General features: G+C 51.4%; 2 protein-coding genes across 2 annotated transcripts in view; one reads left to right on the top strand and one right to left on the bottom strand.

The window, feature by feature from the left end:
* Positions 1 to 21,027, top strand: part of LOC100647833 (protein Wnt-6) — a 54,202-nt gene that overhangs the window by 4,714 nt on the left and 28,461 nt on the right. The gene's annotated exons all lie outside the window — the stretch shown is intronic.
* On the bottom strand, positions 1,678 to 13,145 carry LOC100647715 (protein Wnt-10b). The gene is made up of 4 exons (XM_012309365.3): positions 10,728 to 13,145; positions 7,095 to 7,348; positions 2,974 to 3,257; positions 1,678 to 2,332 (listed from the first exon to the last, which is right to left on the bottom strand). The coding sequence occupies exons 1-4, from the start codon at positions 10,832 to 10,834 to the stop codon at positions 1,757 to 1,759; spliced, it is 1,221 nt and encodes a 406-aa protein (XP_012164755.1). The 5' UTR covers positions 10,835 to 13,145; the 3' UTR covers positions 1,678 to 1,756.

Below are 21,027 nucleotides of genomic sequence, written 5' to 3' on the forward strand. Positions count from 1 at the left end.
TTTCGCACTCGACAGTAGCAAACGTGCCGCGAATTACAAAGTGCAAGGGCACGAGAATAATCGTCAAGGTACAGGTATCTACTGGCAAAAAATGTCGCGTCGTTCTCCCGCTTCTAATCTCGTTGGTTGAATCGATGCGCCTTGAAAAAGATCTGTCGAGGGTCGCGCGATAAATTAATGCGCTTTATCGTGGCTTCTTCAGGGTCGTCCTAGCTGACGTAGTTGTCAAAGGGAGCCGCGGTTAATGCGAGTACGTGTCATGCCACGGCGCGATGCAACGCGACGTGACGCATCTCCTTGCAAGGCTCTCGCGTGGGTTTCGTCGCGAGTGCAAACCAAACGGTAATCTCGATCAAACAGTTTCTCGAGATTTCTTTTTGTTCACGTAATTATCGAGGAAATCACGTTCCACGTTGTTCCCATCGTCTGTTCGCGTCGCAATGGAAGTTATCGATCGATCGAGAGGTTGTTTAAACTTATAACGGCGAGTGCTTTGGATTATCGGCTATCGATGTTGAGGAGAGCAGCGACCCGCGTGAAATACGATTACGAAAAGCCTCGTCCGATTTCGGTGCTAATCTAATCGGAATCCTAGTCACTGTCATTGGGTATAGACTCGAGAACCTAATTTGCCATCGCTGAATTCCAGCTTTGTGCGATTCAGTTCGAGTGGGTGCTCGATATTCGCGACCGCGAAAGATAATTCGCGGCCGTTGTCGGCGTAAAGGCGAGGAGAGTGGCTCCCTTTGAATCTCGTGGCTGAAAACGAAAAAGCCAAAGCTACCGATACAATCACACGCGATTCGGGACGAATCGAAAACGAAAGTCGAGAGATAGACGACATCGAGAGAGCGTACGTCTGTGATGTTTCGCAACGTCGTTGAAACGGTCTTTTCGCTTTGCATGTAAGTGGGATTGGCACAGATTTTTCCAAGGCTTTTAACACGGGACAATTTATCGTTCGTTCGATCGATGAAAAAGAAGGTCGAACGAATCTATCGGAGCAAAGAATAAAAGTATCGAAAAGGCTTCGGTCATCTGTAAATCAGTCCGAAAGGGTTACATTACGTTTTCGAACGATTTCTGTGTAAGGACTGGTGGGTAATCGGTCCAATTTTCTCGCTGTCGAGTTGCGTTCGCAAGGAAGGAACAAATAGGCCGATTATCGGTCAAAGGAACTCTTTATTGTACGCGCATTATTAAATTGTATACAATCGCATCCATTCCAAATCTTACACACGCACATTGCTTCTTCTAATAATACTGTGACGGAGGTGTTACAGTTGCTGTGGATATTCAAATTATCTACTAATTAAATAGAGGCAACGTTATAAATAAATTATTGGCCCGCTTAATCTACCGATTAAATTACATTTTTCGCGCGATTAAGAACAATTATTCCGTTGTCTTTGCCACGAACACTCCGACGTAATTCTTGGCGTTAAAGCGACGCGTCTCGATAGTATACTAAGCGTGAATAAAGTACAGTCACCGAATCGGTGTCGAATTGGTCTGTTACGGCTGATCTTCGTATCGCGGCCGTTCTGCATCCTGAGTCGCGTTTTTACGTTTGACTTGAAATCGCGTCTCAAAAGCGAATCAACTTGTAAATTCCTTCTCTTCGGTGCCTGCTACAAAGAAACATAGAGATTTTTAACGACGAGACAACAATCGAAGTTGTAGTAAGATTTAATGCAGAATTGAATCCGTTGGTAGTTTGATCCGGTCCGAGTTTCGATCATCGATAGAGCAAGGTTCACTTGCAAACCGTGATCCATTCTTCGACGGTACAGTTCTGACATTGCACGAAGCAACACCAGTGAAACTTGCATCTGCATTTTTCGACGCGTCGTTGTCTCACGACGTTGTAACCTCTGCCGCAACACAGGCTGCTGCATCCGTCTCCACCGGAACTGGTCTTGTTGCAGGTCCGACCTGCGGTGCCTGGGATGTCCGCGCTTGGATCCCTCTCGCAAAAGTTTGGAGACTTTTGGTAGTAAAATAGCTGCTTGGCTAAATCTCGCGGTCTTCTCTTACGTCCTGCTCCGTTTCCGCCGCCACCGCCGCCACCGCCGCCGCCGCCCGATCCTCCGCGATGTTTCCTCTGCCTCTGGCGATCCGGCCTCCTCCTTCGCGATCCTCTCACTCTGGTCAAAGAGGTCACGCTTCCCAAGTCGTTGCTCTGCGCGACTAATACGGCGTTTCGAAAGCGATCCTTGAGCGTTTTCCCGACTATTCGGAAGTCCGGCGCCACTTTCCAGCAGGTCTTGAGCTCGCAGGAACCAGACATACCGTGGCATTTACAGCGCACTTGCATATTGCTCGCCACCGCCTGAAATTTGACCGATTGCCGTGTCGTGATCGAATAATGGAGAAAAGGGAGGAAGCAAAGCTCGACGAATTAAACGACGATCACGAGGACCGAAGGAAAAAAGGTACGTCGCGACTGTCGACGAACGGTTACGGAACGCGGTTCGGTGTAGCGAGTGCGCGCGGAATGGCCAAGAGTCGCATGAACGGCGGCTGAAGAGAAAGGGGGGCAATTTCTTTTAAACAAAGAGGTGTCGCGTACAAAACAGTTAATGAGTCTACGACTGGGTGGTCCAGCCCCGGGCTTCGTCTTAATAACGTCGAGGCGAGACCGAGCGTGGAGAGGTGCATAGTGGAGAGGAACAGACTGGGCTGTACTCCTACCCCTCCTCTCCACCCCTATTCATCGCTTTCTTTTTCCCTCTCTCGCTCTCCGCTTCGTTTTCTTTCTTTTCGCGTTGCTCTAGCACCAGCAGGCAAGAATCACCGTTAAAACGCGAAGAATCAGCGGAACCTGATGGAACGAACAAAAATACCGGGAGAAGAAGTATATTGTCACGGAATGAAATATTTATCGCGAGAGAGCAAGACTCCTGCAGAAGGAAGACGAATGACAGAGGACAGAGAGGGAGAATGAAAGGGAAGATTAATCAAACGGCTTACCAAGCGGCCAGCTTGATTGTTGTGGAGATTGACCATCGACTGTATATCCCCGGCCCTCTCGCGCGTATCTAGGAACTGTCTCGAGAACTCCATGCCGTAGTCGAGGTTGTGAGAGCAGCCGCCCCACTTCCATTGGGTGCCCCTGGCCTTGGCAGGCGGCTTACCCTTGTAGCTCGACGGGTCGCATCCGCAGGAGAGCAACCGTCCCATGCTGCACGCGCGGGCCACGCTGTGCGCCACCCCAGCTGCGGAAATTGCGAACGCGAACGCGGTTTCCCTGTAACCTGCAAAACCAACAATCTTTTTTCATTCGATGCTCCCTTTTGCACGTCGGTAAAGTATCGACGCGATCACGGTTGTCATGGGAGATTAGGTCAACGTGATTAGAAATGATCGTTCGAAGCTTAAAGTCACGTTCGATCATCCTTTTCCTAATGCGTACGTTCCTTCGATATCGAACGGTGGTTTTCGTGTACGATGGAAACGAAGGGGAACGCGATCGAGAGACACGCGGACCGGTTAGCAAATTACCGCTTGTCCACGGTGACGCCGGTCTACGGACGAGAGTAATATACGCAACGCGACAGCGGCGATCACGTTCGTCGCTTCTACCGTGAGCAATGAGAACGCGAACCAGCGGGACACCGTGGAGCCGAGCTTCCGTAGAAGGAGCTTCGGTAGCGAGTTCGACGGATCGTTGGACGGATCGGCCGACAGACAGCCATCAGACGAAGTTCAGAGGTAGATTATTCAGCCGTCCGTCAAAACAAAGCGTGGCCATCAGCAGCGGCGGCCGGCGGGCATTCATTGACTGCATGTATAAACGATCTCACGCTGGGGTTCCCGAAGACGCAATGCCAAACTCTGACTGCGATCACCTCGCCTTCCACTCCATCTCTCCATCTTTTACGCCAATTTTACGCTCGTCTTTTGACTTTCGTTCGATCTCACTGCAAATTCGAATTCGATTTTCGATCGTTTTCTTTAGCTTCTAGTGCTTGGCGCACACGGTCGACCATCGACGAGATCGAACGAAATCGAGCAAAGCCGAAGCTCGACCACAGAGGAAAGGATCCCGAAGGTGGATTTCGATCGATGCTTGCAGGTAGAATTTGGAAATTCGTCCATCGACGAATAAAAGGTTTAGGTTGGGCCAGTTCGATAAGTAATGCGACGTTAAACGCACTTTTTCTTCGCTGCCTCCAAGGCCTCTCGTCTCCGAAGCGTCGCTGGAGTCGGATTGACGGATGGCCGATCGTCAAACCGCAATGGTGGCTGTCAACTTACAAACGATACGACACACGACTGCCGGTGGGTATGGAATACGCGGTCGAAACTGTCCCTTTCTCCTCGACTGTTCGACAATGCCCACACATTACTCTACCCCACCTCTCAGGCCCAGAAAGAGCTACTCCAATCCGCGAATACCGGGCGGTATTTGCAGTATTCATGAGAACGAGATACCAGGGAGACGCGCTAAAGGCACATTCGAAAGGATTTGTGGTATTCGTTCTCGACACCCGATGAGCCACTGCGCTGTCGTTACGTCGTCCCCCTTCGACAAGCTGCCCTTTTGTCCGTTCCGTTTCGAGACCAGGTTCCGAACGCGACTCGCGTCAAGGCCCGGCCAACAAACTGCGCGTCCAGTTCCACGCGATTTTCAACGGTTCTCTCTAATTTCGTCTGCATCGCGTCGTATCGGATCGCGTCGCGTCCACGAGCGATCGTTTCATCGGGACCATCGTACGAGCCGAGAAACTTTGCGTCGTGATTTCGTTCGACGTTCTCCGAATGTCTCCTTTTACCTCGAAAGATGTTGCGGCGCGGCGCGGCATCGTCTTCGAACGACGGATTCGTGGACGGACCGATCGACCGACAGGACGGATCCGTTTCGGTGAACGAGATCGGACAGCCGGTGCTCGATTACGTCGCCCTTCGTCGACCGTACGAAACCTGGCGACGTTAAAGAGTCGACACCGAGGCAAAGTATCGAGCATACAACGCGACGAGCAGACTTTTTTCCAGATTGTTGTTCCGATAGAAACGTTGACGACGAAGAACGATCGAGGGGCCCCCGGTCGAATTCTGCCGCAGCGGCGGATATCACGTTCTCCGTTTCGAAGGATGATAACCTTCTTCGTCCGGCGAGGACCGGCTTTCCAGTCGAAAGAGAACGAAAACAGCTCTTTATATGGACTCACGGTGGGAGGGGTGGCTGAAAGCTTGCGCTTTATACGGCTATTGGCAGCAACTGTTTTATAATGCAGATAACTGTTGGAGGGCTGCAGCTACTGTAACTGCCGTTGCTGTTGCTTCTGCTTGTGCTGTTCGGTGGTAAGAGGAGCACAGGGGACTCGTAATAAATCCTCCACGGGGAGTTGTACGTCTCTTGTGTCGGACAGTGGAGAAGCCGAGGTGGAAGGAAGAAGAGAACGAGGCTGAGGTGCACAACAGAGGGCCACGCTGCCTCTTTACTCTTCGGCTCTTGACGCAGGCACGCGGTGACGGATGGCGCACAGGCCTTACCCTGCTACCCTGTGTCAAGCCCAAATCACTGTTTAGATAACTCAATAGATAGCGTAGCGGGTACGCGCACTCGGTAATGTTTACGGGAGCGTGTGCCTTCTTCTTCGTCGCGTCGTTTCAACTTTAACGCTTGTCTTAACCCTTCCGTTACCAACTCTCGACTCGTATCCTTTTGACCTTAATGTCAACGATCCGTAGCTTTTTATACTCGATTATACTGGAGGCAGGCGAGATTTTACGGTTTCGCTATAGCCATCCGAATCGTAAAAATTTGTCAAATGTCTCGGTTGGAGAAACAAAATTTCGTCGAAGAAATTGACAAAATTTAGACTTCGTTTCGAGACGATCTTGTCGTATTTCGGATTGTAAATAACGTTGCTGTTTCTGGCGAGCAAGCGAACGGTGCGTAGCGCGCCTTGTGTGGGCCTCTGGGTCAGAAGAAGGCCTCTGGGACGGAAGAAGAGAAAGAAGAGGACCGTTTCGTGTACATTTCATAATACATTAAGTCGTTTTGCCGGGGTTTAACGAATACGTGGCAAAAGTGAGACGTGCCGAAGGACAGGACGAGAGAGAGAGGAGGCGAAGAGAGAGGCAACGGGGCGAGCTGGAGTCGAGAGGATGAAAGAAGAAGCAACGAGAGGACCGTGTCCGAGAGATTTAACGACGCGCGTTCTCTTCGAGATACGTAGCCAGCACGAATTTGACACGGTGGATTTCTCGAACGACCGCGGACCCTCACCTGGCCACCGATGTCGTTTCTTAAAAAGCTGGAACCGTTGGTAATGGCGAAGTACGGGCCGTTTCTCGGAAGCTGCTGCCCTCTGACTTCGAAGTCGAACTCGAACGACGATCGACCTCCTTCGGTCTTTCCTCGAAAATTGGCCCGCAAGCCAACCAACGATCGGAACAGCACTTGCTTCGCGTCGACTTTCTTTCGTCGAAACTTTGAAATTTGGAGAGCGAGCGCGAGTCAACACGCGTCTCGAGTCGTCGCGTCGTTTGAAATAACTCCGGAAAAAGTTGTGGAATCGACACCTTTTGTTGACCGGTGAGCAAAAAAAGGTGTACCGATCCACGGAGACAGATAACGAGAAGACAGACGTGGCGGGCACCGAGATCGTGGCTGCGGACGATCTTAAGCTTTCAGGTCAGGTGCGCTCGATGTCGCGCTCTCGCGCACTCGTCCGACACGATATATGTTTCCTCTTTCGACGCACGTACGCGCCACGACGAATTTATATGTCACACTGGAATAGGACAGTCGAGGGGCAATCTCTTTTCTTCTCGTCTCGGCCGATCTCTTCTCCTGCTCCCGCTTGTGGATTTGGGACAGGTTCTCGGAGCTGGTCGCAACCAAGGCACACACACCGTATTCTGATTTAAGGAAGCATGTCCGTCTCTCGCCTACGCCGGTTCGTCGACGTCAACGACGTCGTAAAAGATTTCACCTTTTCCCCGGTTTCCGAGGCTCGATCCGCTCCGAGTAAGAGAGACCGTGCTTCACCTATGTTCGCGGCCATTTAAACTTTTTTAGGTCGTGCGACGTTTCGTCGTTGTGTATCACGCGCGCGCTCGCGAACCCGCTTCTCTCTTACCTCTCTGAAAGAGTACGCTGCTCTGCTGTGTTCGGATTCTAGGCGTCAGAGTCGAACAGTTCCACCTGTGCCACATGAACTGATGCTGACACTCGTCTATCGCCATTTGCAGCCCTTTGATCGCAGCCACCGTCACGTCCGGATTTCTGTTGCATAGCTCGCGTTGCTCCTTCGTCACTCCTGGAATACCGTTGCAGACGACGGCATCGCCGCTCACCCAATCGTCTACGGAGTTGCTCATTAAGCAGGTTGCGCTGCAAATCAAACGTAAATTTACCAATTAAATTCGAATTCGCGCGGAGAACGTCGGTTTTTCGTGAATGCGGTCGCGCACGATCCTTTGAGTGATTCTGCTTCCAGGGAATTTAGCCGAAGGCATTCCTCGTACTTATGGCACGCCGCAATCTTCTTTCGATCCCTCGTTTCGCTCTCTGCAACTGTGTTACCACGTGTTCACCTCTGTTATCGAATTGCCGATCGTGAACGCGGCTGCTTTTGGATTCATCGTTGATTAATCGAACTCTGCCTTTAAGTAGCCCAAACGTAAAATTATTCTACAACCGCTTTGCGCCGATATCCTTTCGGACCGAGTTCGTTGCACCGCGCTCGCGCTTTAATATGTACTCGCGTGCATCTAGCACTCGTCGTCTGCTTTCCATTAGACAATTTTACGAGGCCGGGGTCAAAGATGCAGATAGCTCTCAAAGAACCAGCCGAATATCTACTCGTCTTTTTCATGGTTCGTATCCCTACCTCGTATCGGTCGTTTCGGTTGCTACCCTTTTTCCAGCCCCCATTCGTTCTGTGTCCTTTCGCATCATCGCGATAACGCTATTCGTATCTCGGAAGAAGAGCTCTTAAAGCCTTATCTTAAGCGTTAGCTTCTATCTAGCGGTGTTTGGCGTTACCAAATACCCGATGTTAATTAATTACCACGTGAAATGCGACCAAATGGAAAGTATCGCGAGTACTTTGGAACGCACAAAGTCGATGGAGAAAGGCGCGACGTTTCGTCGAACGTAGATTCGACGAGGAACGAGGACGGTAACGCGTCCCGTTGCAACGACGGAAGAAGAGATTTAGCTGTACGTCGTGGAGTCGGTTTATTCGTTGGTGACCGGTCGATGTGGTCAATTTTTTTGCGGACGGATTTTCGGCGTCTTTCGAAGTCTGGAAGGATGTCACGGACGGGTGCAAGATTCTCGGTGGGTCGGTTATCTGCGGGTACAAATTAGTCGACGAGCTTCTCCTAAAGTAAAAGCTGTGTATAGCACCCGCGCGAACGTGGAAAAGAGAGAAAAGAGAGGTATAAAGGGATCTCGGAGGACAAAAGAAAAAGGAAGAACGTATCCAGAGGATGCGGACGATGCGGCGAAAGTGGCGGCTGTGGTGGTGGTGTGTTGTCGGTGGCGAGGAGAAGGTCCTGGCAGCTCGGTTTCTACGTAGTGTGGGAAAGGACGGTGGAGGAAGACCGAGATTTTAGGGTCGCAGAGGTTATTGAGGGCTCCCATTACCGATACACCGTTGCATCGCTGTTATCTTTCGCGCTATTGATGATCTACCGAAAGCAGATTAATGATCTTTACTTCTCGAAACAAATTACCAAAGACATCGCGTACCTGTGCCAGTCTGACCGAGTCCAGGGATTCCTCCCGTTACCTTTCCTCTCCATTACTCCTTTGTTGTTTCTCATTTTTACCCTTCCTCTTTTTCGCCCGTGTCGTCGCACGGGAAAACAAATAGGACTTTGGACTTTTATCTTTCGGCTCGCAGCGTACGTATCGTACGTATGGTACGCGCGTACGTATCGAGGAAATATGTAATAAGGGAGAGAGAGGCTGATCTCCCTCGGTTCATATCTTTGGATCGTGTTCTCCGAACTCGTGGGAAATCGTCGAGCAAATCAAAGGTCGAAGACGCGAGAGCGCGTCCTGCATTTTTGCAATGATCCAAGGGGTCGCCGAAGAATCCAAGATGGCGTCGGTGATGCACGTGTTTTATTTAACTTGTTTGCAAGGAAACGGACGAGAGAAAGAGCGAGAGGGGCATGGAGAGAGAATCAAGGAACGGAATTTCGCGTTTAATGGAGGTATACCCGCGGAGAGAGAACTCGTTACGAGTGACTCGCGAGAATTCCTGCGGTAGATATCGAATCGCTTTGCTTGTCTTATTTTCGCGCGGGGCGAATGGGTCGCTTCCACCGGTTGGTCGTATCGCGTCCCGATGTTTTCGTTCGATCGCCGGTTCGGAAGCCGTGTCGAAGCGACATCGGCGAAAGACGGCGAAAGTGCGTCGAGAGGATGCAGACTGAATGGACGAAAGGGACGAGGGGAGACGTATTCTATACGGTGTCGATGGAAATTGGTGTAACAGCGACTGAGTGTTAAGCGGCCGTGTCGCGCAAACTGGTTTATCGGGCATTACATCACGGGAATTATTCGCGATGCCGTAATTCAATGCCGTTCCGTAAATACGTCGAAGCGCACGCGTACCTATATCTACGCGCGTGCATGCGAGCAGCGTGTCGGTGCACGTACGGCCTTGTTCCCGGATGCTGTTTGTAATTATTTACGAGAAGCCGCGTGGGCACGAAGGAGAGTACGCCGGACGCTTCGTAGTGGTCGGACCGCGCCGTACCTACGCCTGTAGGCACTTCTATCTCAAAGACACAACATTGTCACAGATAGTGGAGAATGTTTGTCGTTTCGTGTACCGAGGACAAGAGCGAATCGTATTCTTGGAAGTAACCGGCGAAGGAATTTATCGCGATTCCTGGAACTATCCTCCGCGTTTAACTCCGCGTTCCGGAAAATGGCCGATTTCCTTCGCTGTTCGTTTAAAGGATGTTGGTCACGCGAAACGAACCGACCACCGAGCGCCCCTTTGGCCAAAGAAAGATTCGATTAGAGCGTGCAAGGCGTTCGACACAGTGCCAGCCGGTATCGAAGAGGTATAATGAAGATCGCAGCGGGATCGTTCGTTGTTCGTGGCACGGAGCTGCTTGAAAGGGCCTATTTGCACTCCGTCATTGTACTCTGCTTCGAACCGTCGATGCGACCGCCGTCGAGACGAAGCGTCTCTATTGACAGATTTTTTCTGTAAGAGATGGAATGAGAAGAGGAGCGGAGAGAACGAGCAGGAGGATGAAATCGGAGTCTCGTTGCCACCGGGTTTGTCGATTCTTACCAACCGATTGTACGCGACCGTCTCGAATTATCGTCTCCTTTATCCCTCCGTTCTTTTTTCCTTCTCTTCGACATCTCGTAGCACTTACTTTTGTCGTTTCACACCTCTTTTGTTCTCAAAGTAAATACGATTCACAGCGATGACTCTATCGTGTATCTATCACATAGGAGAGGCAAGGGCAGCGGGCGAGTTTCGCGAGATCAAAGACAGATTCGCATCTGTGTTCAACGTCCAATTTATCTTGCTGCGGTATGCGGTATACGATGACCGTGGCCCGGTCTAAAATAAATAAATATTCTCGATCGAAGCTGAAACCTCGACGGGACGATACAAGATATCGAACGGAAATGATCTTGTTCGCGAGTCGAACACGCGGTACGATGATTATAATAACAAATCAAGCAGGATAAGATAAAGGGGACGAATTTCGGCGCAGGCTTCACTTACCGACGATTCTCGAAGAGAATCAGCAACAGGGCAATGGTTGGTCCGATTCTAATGGCGATCCTAGACGGTGGTCCTTCGTAGACGCGTCCTGATCGAGAAGGAGGCATCCTGTCATCGCCCCGAGGACGTCTCTTATTCTTTGCGCGGTTTGCCCACTTTAAAAGAGTCGAGTGCGACCCCTCGTCCAAGGCTGCACACCCCTAGCACCCGAACGGAAGAACCCCTGGCTCGAGAGACGACGATGCCGTCTCTCTTTCTTTCTTTTCCTCTGTTTCTGTACGGTTTTTTTTCGAATCCCTCTCCTACTCTTCGTCTCCCGTCTCTGGCGCGGTGCCTGTGATCAGCAGCCTGGCACGCGTCGAGGACTCCTCCTCGCCCCGGGCACCGGCGCTTCTGCTTTGACGTTCCGTACGATTCGAGAGCTTCCAGCTTCGCCGCTCCGAGGGGTCGCTCCGAAAACTACCCCGGGACAATATCCTCGATGACGATCGAACGGTTCGTCGACCGACCACCGTAGATTTTCACCCCGTTCTCTTCGTCCTTTCTTTTCCTTCTCTTCTCTTTCCCGTTCCTTGGTGTCTCCGCTACCGGAAGTAGTTTTCGCTGATTCTCGAGGTACGATACTTGATCACCTTTGGTCTACGAACGCCGTTGCTTCTTCTTTCTTGTCTTTGGAGAAAAAATACTGTTGGTATCGATCGAAACACGAAAGTACTTTGTCTGTTTCGTCTTGCGAGTTGCTTCGGCGAGTTCTCGTTCTTGTACTTCACTGACACTGTTGCTGCGATCGTCGCGAACGTAGCACCGATACGTCGTCCAGATTAAACATGTTAGCGTAACTCCCTTTTCCGCGATCGATCTGGCCCCGTGGATATTTCACATCCCACGAAACGAGAGGACACTTCCGGATCCGAAAGAATAACGACGAAGAACCGTTTATCCTCGGCCGACGACGAAAACGCCCGTCGCGACACCCTTGTTCGCCGCGCTCGCTCTCACGTATCGTGGCATCCTGTCTGTGGTGCTCGCACCCTCCACAATGTCGAATACTAGTTCTGTTATGCGTATCCGCGTTTCTTCGAGATGTTGTGTCTGATCTCTCGATTCGGGCTCGGTGTTGTCGAGGCGTGGACCAGACGCGCAAACGTGCCGAAGAAAAAGAAGAAGACCGACGGCGGCTCGGTACTTCCGGTGTGTGCGCGCGTTCACGGCGAAGTGTCAAGCTCAAATAAAAGAAAAGTCGCCCTCCGGGATCTCTTTCTCCTCCCACGCACACATCCCCCTCCTTCGGCTTGCTTTCCTCTTCCACCGTTGGTCTGGTTCGTTCTCTCTTTCTCTTACTCGCGCGCGTACCACCGTGGCTATCGTTTCGTCCGTGTAAACAGTCGAATAGCAAACTTCCCGTGGTCGCGTTATGCGGCGGAGATGACGACGACGACGACGACGACGACGACGACGACGACGACGACGACGACGACGACGATGATGACAACGATGACAACGACGACGACGACGACGACGACGACGACGACGACCACGGCACCGAGCACGATACCGGGCAGGATACCGAGCGCGCGCGTGTCGTCCAACGATCGGCCGTCGCGTTGATATGTTCCGAGGCGAAGGAACGTTGCTTCGACGACGGTGTCGCTTGGAATCGTAGAAACGGTCACCGGCGCGCGGATTAACGCGAAAAAGAGTGGCGAGGTCGAGAGGAGCCGAGAAAAAGAGAAACGAGAAGGGGTGGAAAGAGCGGAAGGACGTGGTATGCGATAAAAAGGAAATGGAAAAAAAGAAACGTGGGGTCCGCGCGAACACGACGAGGAAGGAGAGGAAGGGAAGAAGAGCGTCGATGGAAAGGAGTAACGAAGGGTGAAACCTTGGAGATCGAAGAGAGGGAGAAGGGCTGCTCGATAAACCGAGACCGGACCGCGATAGCGAGCGCGATGGCCGAAGATTCGCGAGAAAGAGACCACGCAGGACCACGCACTTTCGTTGTCCCTGTGTTCCTGCGTTCGTTATCCCGACACGCTACTGCGAGCCAAAGAAGAGATGGACAGAATCTGATGATTCCACCTCCGTTCAAGCCCGACGAGGAGCTGTCAGGGAGATCGGTCTGTCTATGATGAACTCGGTGCGCAGTGCGCGGCTACGGGGGCCCTCCTCGCCCTCCCATAGGGAGAGAAAGGAGAGATAGGGAGCGGTAGGCACGAAGAAACCAACTACCCCCCCACCATAACCACCACCATCTAGACACGACCACCACTACCGTCGGCCACCACCCTGAGATTCAAACCGAGAGACGAGGACGCACGATCGCAAGTGAAACTACCAACGGAGATGGAAAGACGCGCGAGACCGAGGGACCGACATCGACAGAGACGAACCGAGACGGAGCGCAGAACGAACCAGAGATGGACGGAGAACCTGAGAAAGAAATAGAATGAGATGGTCAAACGGAGGAGAGCCCGTAGGCTGCTTCTGCATCTCCCTCTCTTTCCTCCCACTTTCGACCATCTTTTTCCCTCCGACTCTCTTTACGTCTCTCTTCTCTCTTCGTTCCTCTTCCTCCCACTGCCCTCTCTCTTGCCCTCTTTCCCTCTTTCTCGAACGATTGCCTGAAAACGCCTCTTCGCGGACCAACAGGTATTTCGCGTCGACGATCCGATTGTTTTACACCTTGCCACTTCCTCTCTTTCTCACACCGCCGCCACATCCGTGAAACATTGTTGGTTCGCGAAATCGATCGTTAAAGTCGTTCCTTCGCGATGATGATTCACAACCGTGTCCGCTGCGACGATTCATCTGCGAACATTCGTTGGAAATTACGCGCGCTCCAACGACCGAACGCCACACTTCTGTTCCTCCTTTGCCAAGAGGAAGGAAGAAGAAGGAGAAAGAGCGGAAGATAAGACGGAAGGAAGGAAGGAAGGAAAGAAGAAAGGGAGGTTGCCCTTGATCACGTGGCAGGAAAAGTAGGAGGAGCGAACTTCCCCTACCTGGCATCCCTTCGAGGATGCTCAATCGGCATAATTGAGGTTTATCTCGTTCCCCGACTCCGCTTTCCGCCTACTCAACCCTACCGTTTGTTTCCCTCCCGTTCTTCGCTCGTTTCCGTGCAATTCTGTTACGCGCGCGCACATTCCGCTGAATCGCGCGCAGGGGTTGCGCCGTTTCTTCGTCGCTAAAATACTTCTAGTTACTTCCTCGACGGAAGCGAAATCCGCTCGTGCATCGCCCGTGCACCCCGTACCCAAATGAAAGGAAATTAACGACGCGCGGACTCCTACGTTTCACCTACTTTTACCGGTTCGGCTGGCCATCGCGTCTCTTCTTCGTTCGCAGGCAATCGTTCGCAGCCAATTAGCCAGGCTTTCGATAGAACGGTCGACGGACGAACATTCGTCTCGGTTTCGCGATTACAAGGGATGAAGTGAGGGAACTCTCGACTCCCCCTTGGATCCACGTTTCCGTTCCCCTCCGTTCCACCTTTGACCAGTCCTTTGTCCTTTTTCCTCTATCGTTCCTTCGGTTCGATCGTGTCAGTCGAAGAGCAGATTTCACGGACGTGGTCGCTGAGCTGGCAATTAGTCGCAACGACCCCGTTCACGTTGCTCCGGCATAGTTACCCCAACGTGCCACGTGGTCGAAGATCAAACGACATCCTGAATCAAAGCGTACTCGGTCGGGGTCTCCAGAGGATCGCCAGAAACGCGGATCGAAACGCATGGAACTCGTTTGACGATGCTCGTGCCGCGATTTACCTCTGTCTAATTAGAATTCATGTTCGTCCGCGATAAACGGGAACGCGCCGTTTCGCGATCGAACGAGAAACGAGAAACGTCGGCGAGCGTGAACCTCTCTAGCTATCGTATCGGTTTTCCTGTTTTATCTCGTACGGTACTCTGCCGTTTGTTCGCTCGTCATTCGTCCGCCTAAGAAGATAACGGTGATTCAACGAAACTCGCGCGATTCCGCGCGTCACGATAGTCTTTAGTCGTAGCGAGTTAGAAGCCACGGCGGAGATCGGACGTCTCGTTCGATCTTGCGAGAATCGGAATCGTAGTTGAGGGAAAAGGAAAGTCCGTCTCGAATGCCTCGTTCGCTCGAGGGCAACTCGACGTTCTCCGAGTAAATGAATTTCGTAGTCGAGGCAGTCGCGCACTTCTCGGCGAGCGATATCGTTAAAAAGTGTTTGTCGGAGCACGCGGGCCGATGCGCGATCCGATTTTTTTTGTTCTTGCACGCAAGATCCAACGACCACGTTCCATTCGTTTGGTAGTGGACGCTCATTGCCGAGCCAGGTACCTCACTGCGATAAGATCGTTCGTGCTTCCAGAGGAGTTTCTCCTCCTTCTCCGTTCCTCCGCTTTCGTTGACTTCTCTCTTTCTTCTTGAATCGTTCTCCCTCTCCTTTTCAACGTGTACCCTCTGTCATCCTATCTGGGTGCATTACTTATCGGACTATCGAGTGTCCTGACCATGATCTTGGCACGCGAGCGGCGATACCATCGAACCACTCGATCATCCTATCGCCGTGCAATGCGCCCTGGTGCACTGCTGCTCGGAAGCCTAATTGGCCGGCGTTCAAAAAGGGGTACAAACCCTCTGTCACTTTCTCTCTCTGCCCCGCGTTCTTCCTTCCTCTTTCTTTTTCTTCTGTTTTTCTCCCTATTTAACTTGGCTCTCTCGTTGCTCCGCTTTGCGCAAGAACGCGTCTATTTATGAGTTTCGTCGTATTTGATCTCACGTACGTTGGGTACTACGATTCGAGCGTAACGTTGGCGGAAAGAAAACTACCGTCTGGTCGAGCGTCGTTCGCGTGTCACGCTCTCGCCCGTGTCAGCCCCTTGGAGGTATGAAAATCCCGATAAACGAATTATCTGTCACCGCGAAGGGTATCACGTACTTATCTCGCTTTCTTTCTCAACAGTCTCGCGCGTCTAGTTCGACTGGTCGACCTGCTCTCTGTTGTAATTAGTTTCCCCCCTTTCGACCGATTTTACAAACGCGGTCCGGTTGATTCGTCAGAGACGCGATTCGCTTCGCTTTTCGTGCCAGAAAAACGATCACGTTTCGAGCGTGATAATCGATCGATTCCCGCACGGCGTGTCACGACTCGTTTCCACGAGACGAGACGAGGCCCAGGTCTTTTTCGATTCTCGATTGATTGAGACGTCGGTCGGTTAACCGAGCGAGAAATCCCTAACGAGAAGCGCGGAGAAAGCCGCGCGACTTATCGTTTTGCCATCACGAGCCGACGATCGCGCCAACTATAAACGGCGCGTTCATTGTTCGCTATGGATCGGTTCGAAACGAGAGCGTAGCCGGACCCGATTAAAAGATACGCCGTGTCGGCGCGAGAGAAGCCTAGCAATTCCAGCGATCCGCTCACCATGGAAACGGTGGAAGCTGTGGGAGCCGAGACAGAGAACTGTCCGGAATGTTTTAATAATATGCATTCCTGCCGGGTGAACGCCGAAAGCTTCTCGGGGGTTGCATTGTACCCTTCGTAGCCTGCTTTACAATAACTATGATATAATTAACCAGCTATTTTTCTCGGCCGAAAGAATGCGTGTTTGTCGAACAACCACGACAATGATTCGAGCGTAGGTTTGTAAAGGTAACGCGATACATTTATGGAAGCGATATTAAAAAGGGAAGAAGAATAAGAGGAGGGAGAGACAGAGAAAGAGAGGAAAAGAGAGAGAGAGAGAGAGAGAGAGCAGGTCGAAAAGGAACACGGTAGAAGGAAAGTCGAACTCGTCTGAACGCCCTACTTCCTATTGCGTTTAGTTTCGTAAGGACGAACATTGTGCGCTTTGACGAACGCATCCGAGGACGAATTTACTGGATGCTCGACCGGCCCCGTCATTAAGTATTATGTCGTAGAACGGTGCGTCAAGTGAGCGCAACACCCACGTTCCATAGAAGAAAGAAGAGAGAAAGGTGCGTGCACGTCGTCGTCACGCCCCCATCCTTTTAACGAGCTCGTTGCCTTGTTCTTTGCGATTATTTCGGTACGGAGCGTACCGTGGAGGAACGCGTACGATGAAAAGGTACGTCCGCAATGGTGCGGGGAACCGACCGGAAAAGATTCGAAGAGGTGTTCCCGGGGAGAGCGAAGCGGCGCGGCGCGTCCACCGTCCCGGGAACGAACGATTTCGTTCGATCGCGACTCCTCGTTTGACCCAGATTCCCGCGCTACTCCATTCGCTGGAGTGGATCGTGGACTCGAGAACCGGTAGGAATGGGTTTCGCGATCACGATCTCGGACGAAGGCGCGTAAAACGGCCGACGTGAAAGGGCAGCCCATTCATTCGAGTACGAAACGCGTCGTTGAACGGCTGTCGATCGAGAGACGTTCTTCTTTCTTCGGAAACGATGCGTGCCGAACAGGGACGGGAGGATCGTCCAGCCCCCGAAGAAAGGATCTTCTCGGTATTTTTCGCTGGCGCGATTTCGAAGCTATTGCAGGATGAGCAGCAGCGCCAGTCAAAAAGATATCCATTTCAAAATGGTAACGCTCGATCGCATGATCGACCAAGAGATACCGAACGCGGATGATCGGCTATCGTTTCTGTTAAAAGCCACTTGTTGAAGTGCGTTCGAGCATGATCGATTTGCCGGCTAAAAGTAGCTCCCGGATAATCTGCTTTCGAGGATCATAGGCGTTCCAACTGTTTATTATTCGCCAGTACGAGTCTGTGCTTGCTCGCATCTCGCTGAAAAACTCGAAAAGAACTCGTTTGTTCCCTGTGCTCTCGTGCGTATCCAGACGCACGCATCTGTAAAATGTCCCGACACTTCAAAGAAGTTTTACCCAAGCAGCAACTAGAAAATACGGCAACTATCGGCATCGGTTTTCCAACCTTTCGCAAAACGTTGCCCGGTGTTGCCTCTTTTGCACCGGCATGTCTCGCGGACAATGCCGCTTTCGATACGGAACAGAGTACCTCGTTGTGGCCGGCTACGTCCGGAGGCCGATACACGTCGATCCAGCGTAGTGACTTAAGAGGATAAGAGGATCTCGACGAGAAGAGATCGCTTCCGAGTTTCCCATTGTTCTCGTCGTTTGTATCTCGGCCTGGACGCGCGTAACGAGCTACGTTCCATTCGATGGATGTTTTTCTCACAAAGCGATCCTTGATTATCGACGAACGCGAAGGAATTTTCAAAGTGGCCGATAAACGACAATGTATGCGAAGAAAGGCGGTGGCTCTGACGAGGTTCGAGCATTTCAGCGGAGGTAGTCGGAGGGATAGGAAATGGCGTAGCTGAAAATAAGGAGCATCCACGGATGAGGAATGGTAGCCAGAGTGATCGAGGGAAGGCCAGAGAGGCGATGGGCCACCATGCTCGCCTATTATGGCAAAGGAGCCATGGGGATTCGAAGAGTGGCCCTCGACCAACGGCAATTCGAATAAATAAAGAGGGAAAATAAGATATATGCGCGTGGGTGTGGCGGCAGGCGGGACCCAGGCTCATTGCCACCTCCGAAGCTGTCGGATCTCACACTCCCTGTAGATGCGGAGCTATCTTGCCATGCATATATATCTACGTATGTATGTATGTATACATGTATATAGCTCCGGCTCGGTCCTATAGATCGGACAGTTTCCTTCCTTCTCTACCTATTCAGTGAGTCGGCGATTCTTGTCTTTCGATTACCGCTTCGTGACTACAGATTACTCTTTCGTCGATTATATCATATTATTTCCTGGTCGTTTTATCGAAGTTTCAATTAGGAGGGCGACGGCCAAAGGGATACGTGTATAATTTGAATTAGAACGATGAGAATCGGTGATACAAGCGTGTCCCAAGATCGAGCAGGAGGAAGCCTAATCGTCGATGTTCTACTCGCAGCCAGATCCGATTAGGATCTCGACACCCACGCCGAGATCGTCGAAGAAACGCGTTCCTTTCCTTTAACCCTACTATCCCTCCGCCCCACTTGTTCCCTTTGAATCCCGTTGTTTCTCTTAGTATCTGTAGCGTTGTCTGCATTTAGTTGGTATGTTAAATACGCAACGAAGGGGTACGCAAGAGGTTTCAAAGGAACGTCGAGTAAAACGGAAGGAAGGGGGACCGATAAAACGAGTTTATTGGCTCGTTTGTTCTGGAAGGTGGCGGTTTCTTTGTCGCGACTAGTAACGATCGTTTTACTACCGGTTTCAACGATTAGGGCTATCGTGACGTTTCGCGAATAAAGAGAAAAAAGTAAAGAGAGTCGGCGAATGATTTACCGGTCGTAAACGATCGTAATCAACCCGAGCCCCGGCTTCGAGCCGGTGTATCGACTACTTCGTGGTGTCCGAGAATTACAAAGAGAAATATATTAGTTAATATAATATAGATACTTTATATTTGGCTGGACGACGCGACGATGCAGCGTTTGGCCGGAGATCCCAGTGATTCGTGTTTTTATGCCGCTATCGTGGAAGATCGGGAAAGGCGAACGTCAGCGACTGGGTAAGGGAAGGTGAACGCGAACGCGAACACGGTACACGAGACTCGCGTCGGAAGACGGGGGTATCCCTTTCTCTGCGTGAACCTTTTTCGATTCGCGACCAGCCGCGAAGACAAGCTGATGAAAATTGATCGAACAAAGAAGTGTTAATTGCGTTATTACGGGCCGAACGGCTTATCGAGCCTTCACCCGTCTACCGAAACGATCGCGATCTTATCGGTTCTCGTCGACCATTGTACGGTTATTAAATACGATGATGCGGCTCTATTATCCGAGCGCCGTTCGATGCGATCGGTGAGAGTCGATCGGATCGTAGTCAGTGCCACGAAAGATCGAGAGGAGTATCAAAGTGGCGCGCGGTAGGTCCGTCGTCTCGCCCTACCGTGATTTCATCGCGGACAGATTTCTGTTGCCGGTTAATCCGTTATTCAAAGTATCAACGTTGAAACGCCACGGCGGTTCGCCGAGTGACGCGTAACGTTGTAATAGCCGATCGCTGGCTGCTTATCGCGAGACGCGTGTTCATCTCTGCGAGTCGTAAACAGCACGAGTCGTTGTTCCTGTTTCGCGATTTCAGCGAATCGGACGCAAGACCACCCGCCGATCTACGTGGACAACCAGACTTACGCGTTTCTTCGCAGGCCGCTCGCTGTCGATCGAGATTCACGATTTCTCGATCGACGTTCCAACCACCCGTTGAGTCCCAGGGGACTCGTCCCAGGATTTATCGCGATCCATTCGTTGCACTTGCATCGATTACAACGATATAACGTAGGTTTTACGCGAATCGGCCTGCATGCGCGATTTCTTCTCGAACCTTGTCGTTTCTTTTCGTTTTTTTTTTTTTTTTTGTCGCGTCTCGTTAAACGCATTTCTTCGTATTTTTTCGCCGTCCATTATCGAACCTCGCGTCAAAGTTACGCGCATTAGCTATCGAAAATTTAGACGCTGAGTCGATCGCGCCTCTGCAAAACGTTGTTGCTTTCTCGTCACGCGGCGGTTTATTCTAGATGAAAGGGTTGGTCGGAAGTCGCGTCGTTCGAACGTTCGCGCGCAGACTAATCGATACTTAATCGTGAGGCGCTCTCGAACTCACGTACACGTACACGTGCGTGCAGCACGTGCGAGAAACACGTGTCACGTGCTTGCGACGGCCAGTGAGCACACACGGGGAATACCTATACGTACGCGCGAGCACACGCTCGATCCGAGAGCCGGTTAATTTCTTTCTAGCTCCCCTTCTCTCTCTTTTCGCCGTCTGTTGCCTGGTACAGGCTTTCGCGAAAGAAGTCAAGAGGGACGAGAAACGAGCAACGTTTATTAACGTTTTGTTTGTACATCTCGATTAGAGCTAATCGATCCTCCGGCAAAATGAGGCATAATATAGAGCCGTGGCGGGCTCATAAATACTCATTTGTGCGGGTAGTCGTTGCTCCGTCTCTCTTCCTCTTGTTCTTCTACTTTGCTTTGGCTTTCGCTGTCCAGCGACGTTTTCACCACCGCCCAAGTCGACATCGTTACGCTTATACGGGTGGCAGATTCGGATATATGAATTTGTGTACATAATTAATGAGCGATTTTACCTCGTAACTATATTTATCGCTGGCTCTCGCAGCAGCTGCCGGGACAGGAGGATTTAATGCGCGATATCTCGTACCTAAGTCGACGAATGACGAACGATACCTGTTATACGGGACGATATCGAACGTACGGATTAGTTTTACAAACTGGCATAGCGTTTGTCGGTGCCCGTGACGGAGAAAGGAAAAGAAGGAACGGAGACGGCGCGCGTTAAGCGTTGCCGAGTATCTAAATCAAAGCGAGTTTCGT

This window comes from Bombus terrestris, chromosome 1 (assembly GCF_910591885.1).
Source record: "Bombus terrestris chromosome 1, iyBomTerr1.2, whole genome shotgun sequence".
Lineage (NCBI taxonomy): Eukaryota > Metazoa > Arthropoda > Insecta > Hymenoptera > Apidae > Bombus > Bombus terrestris.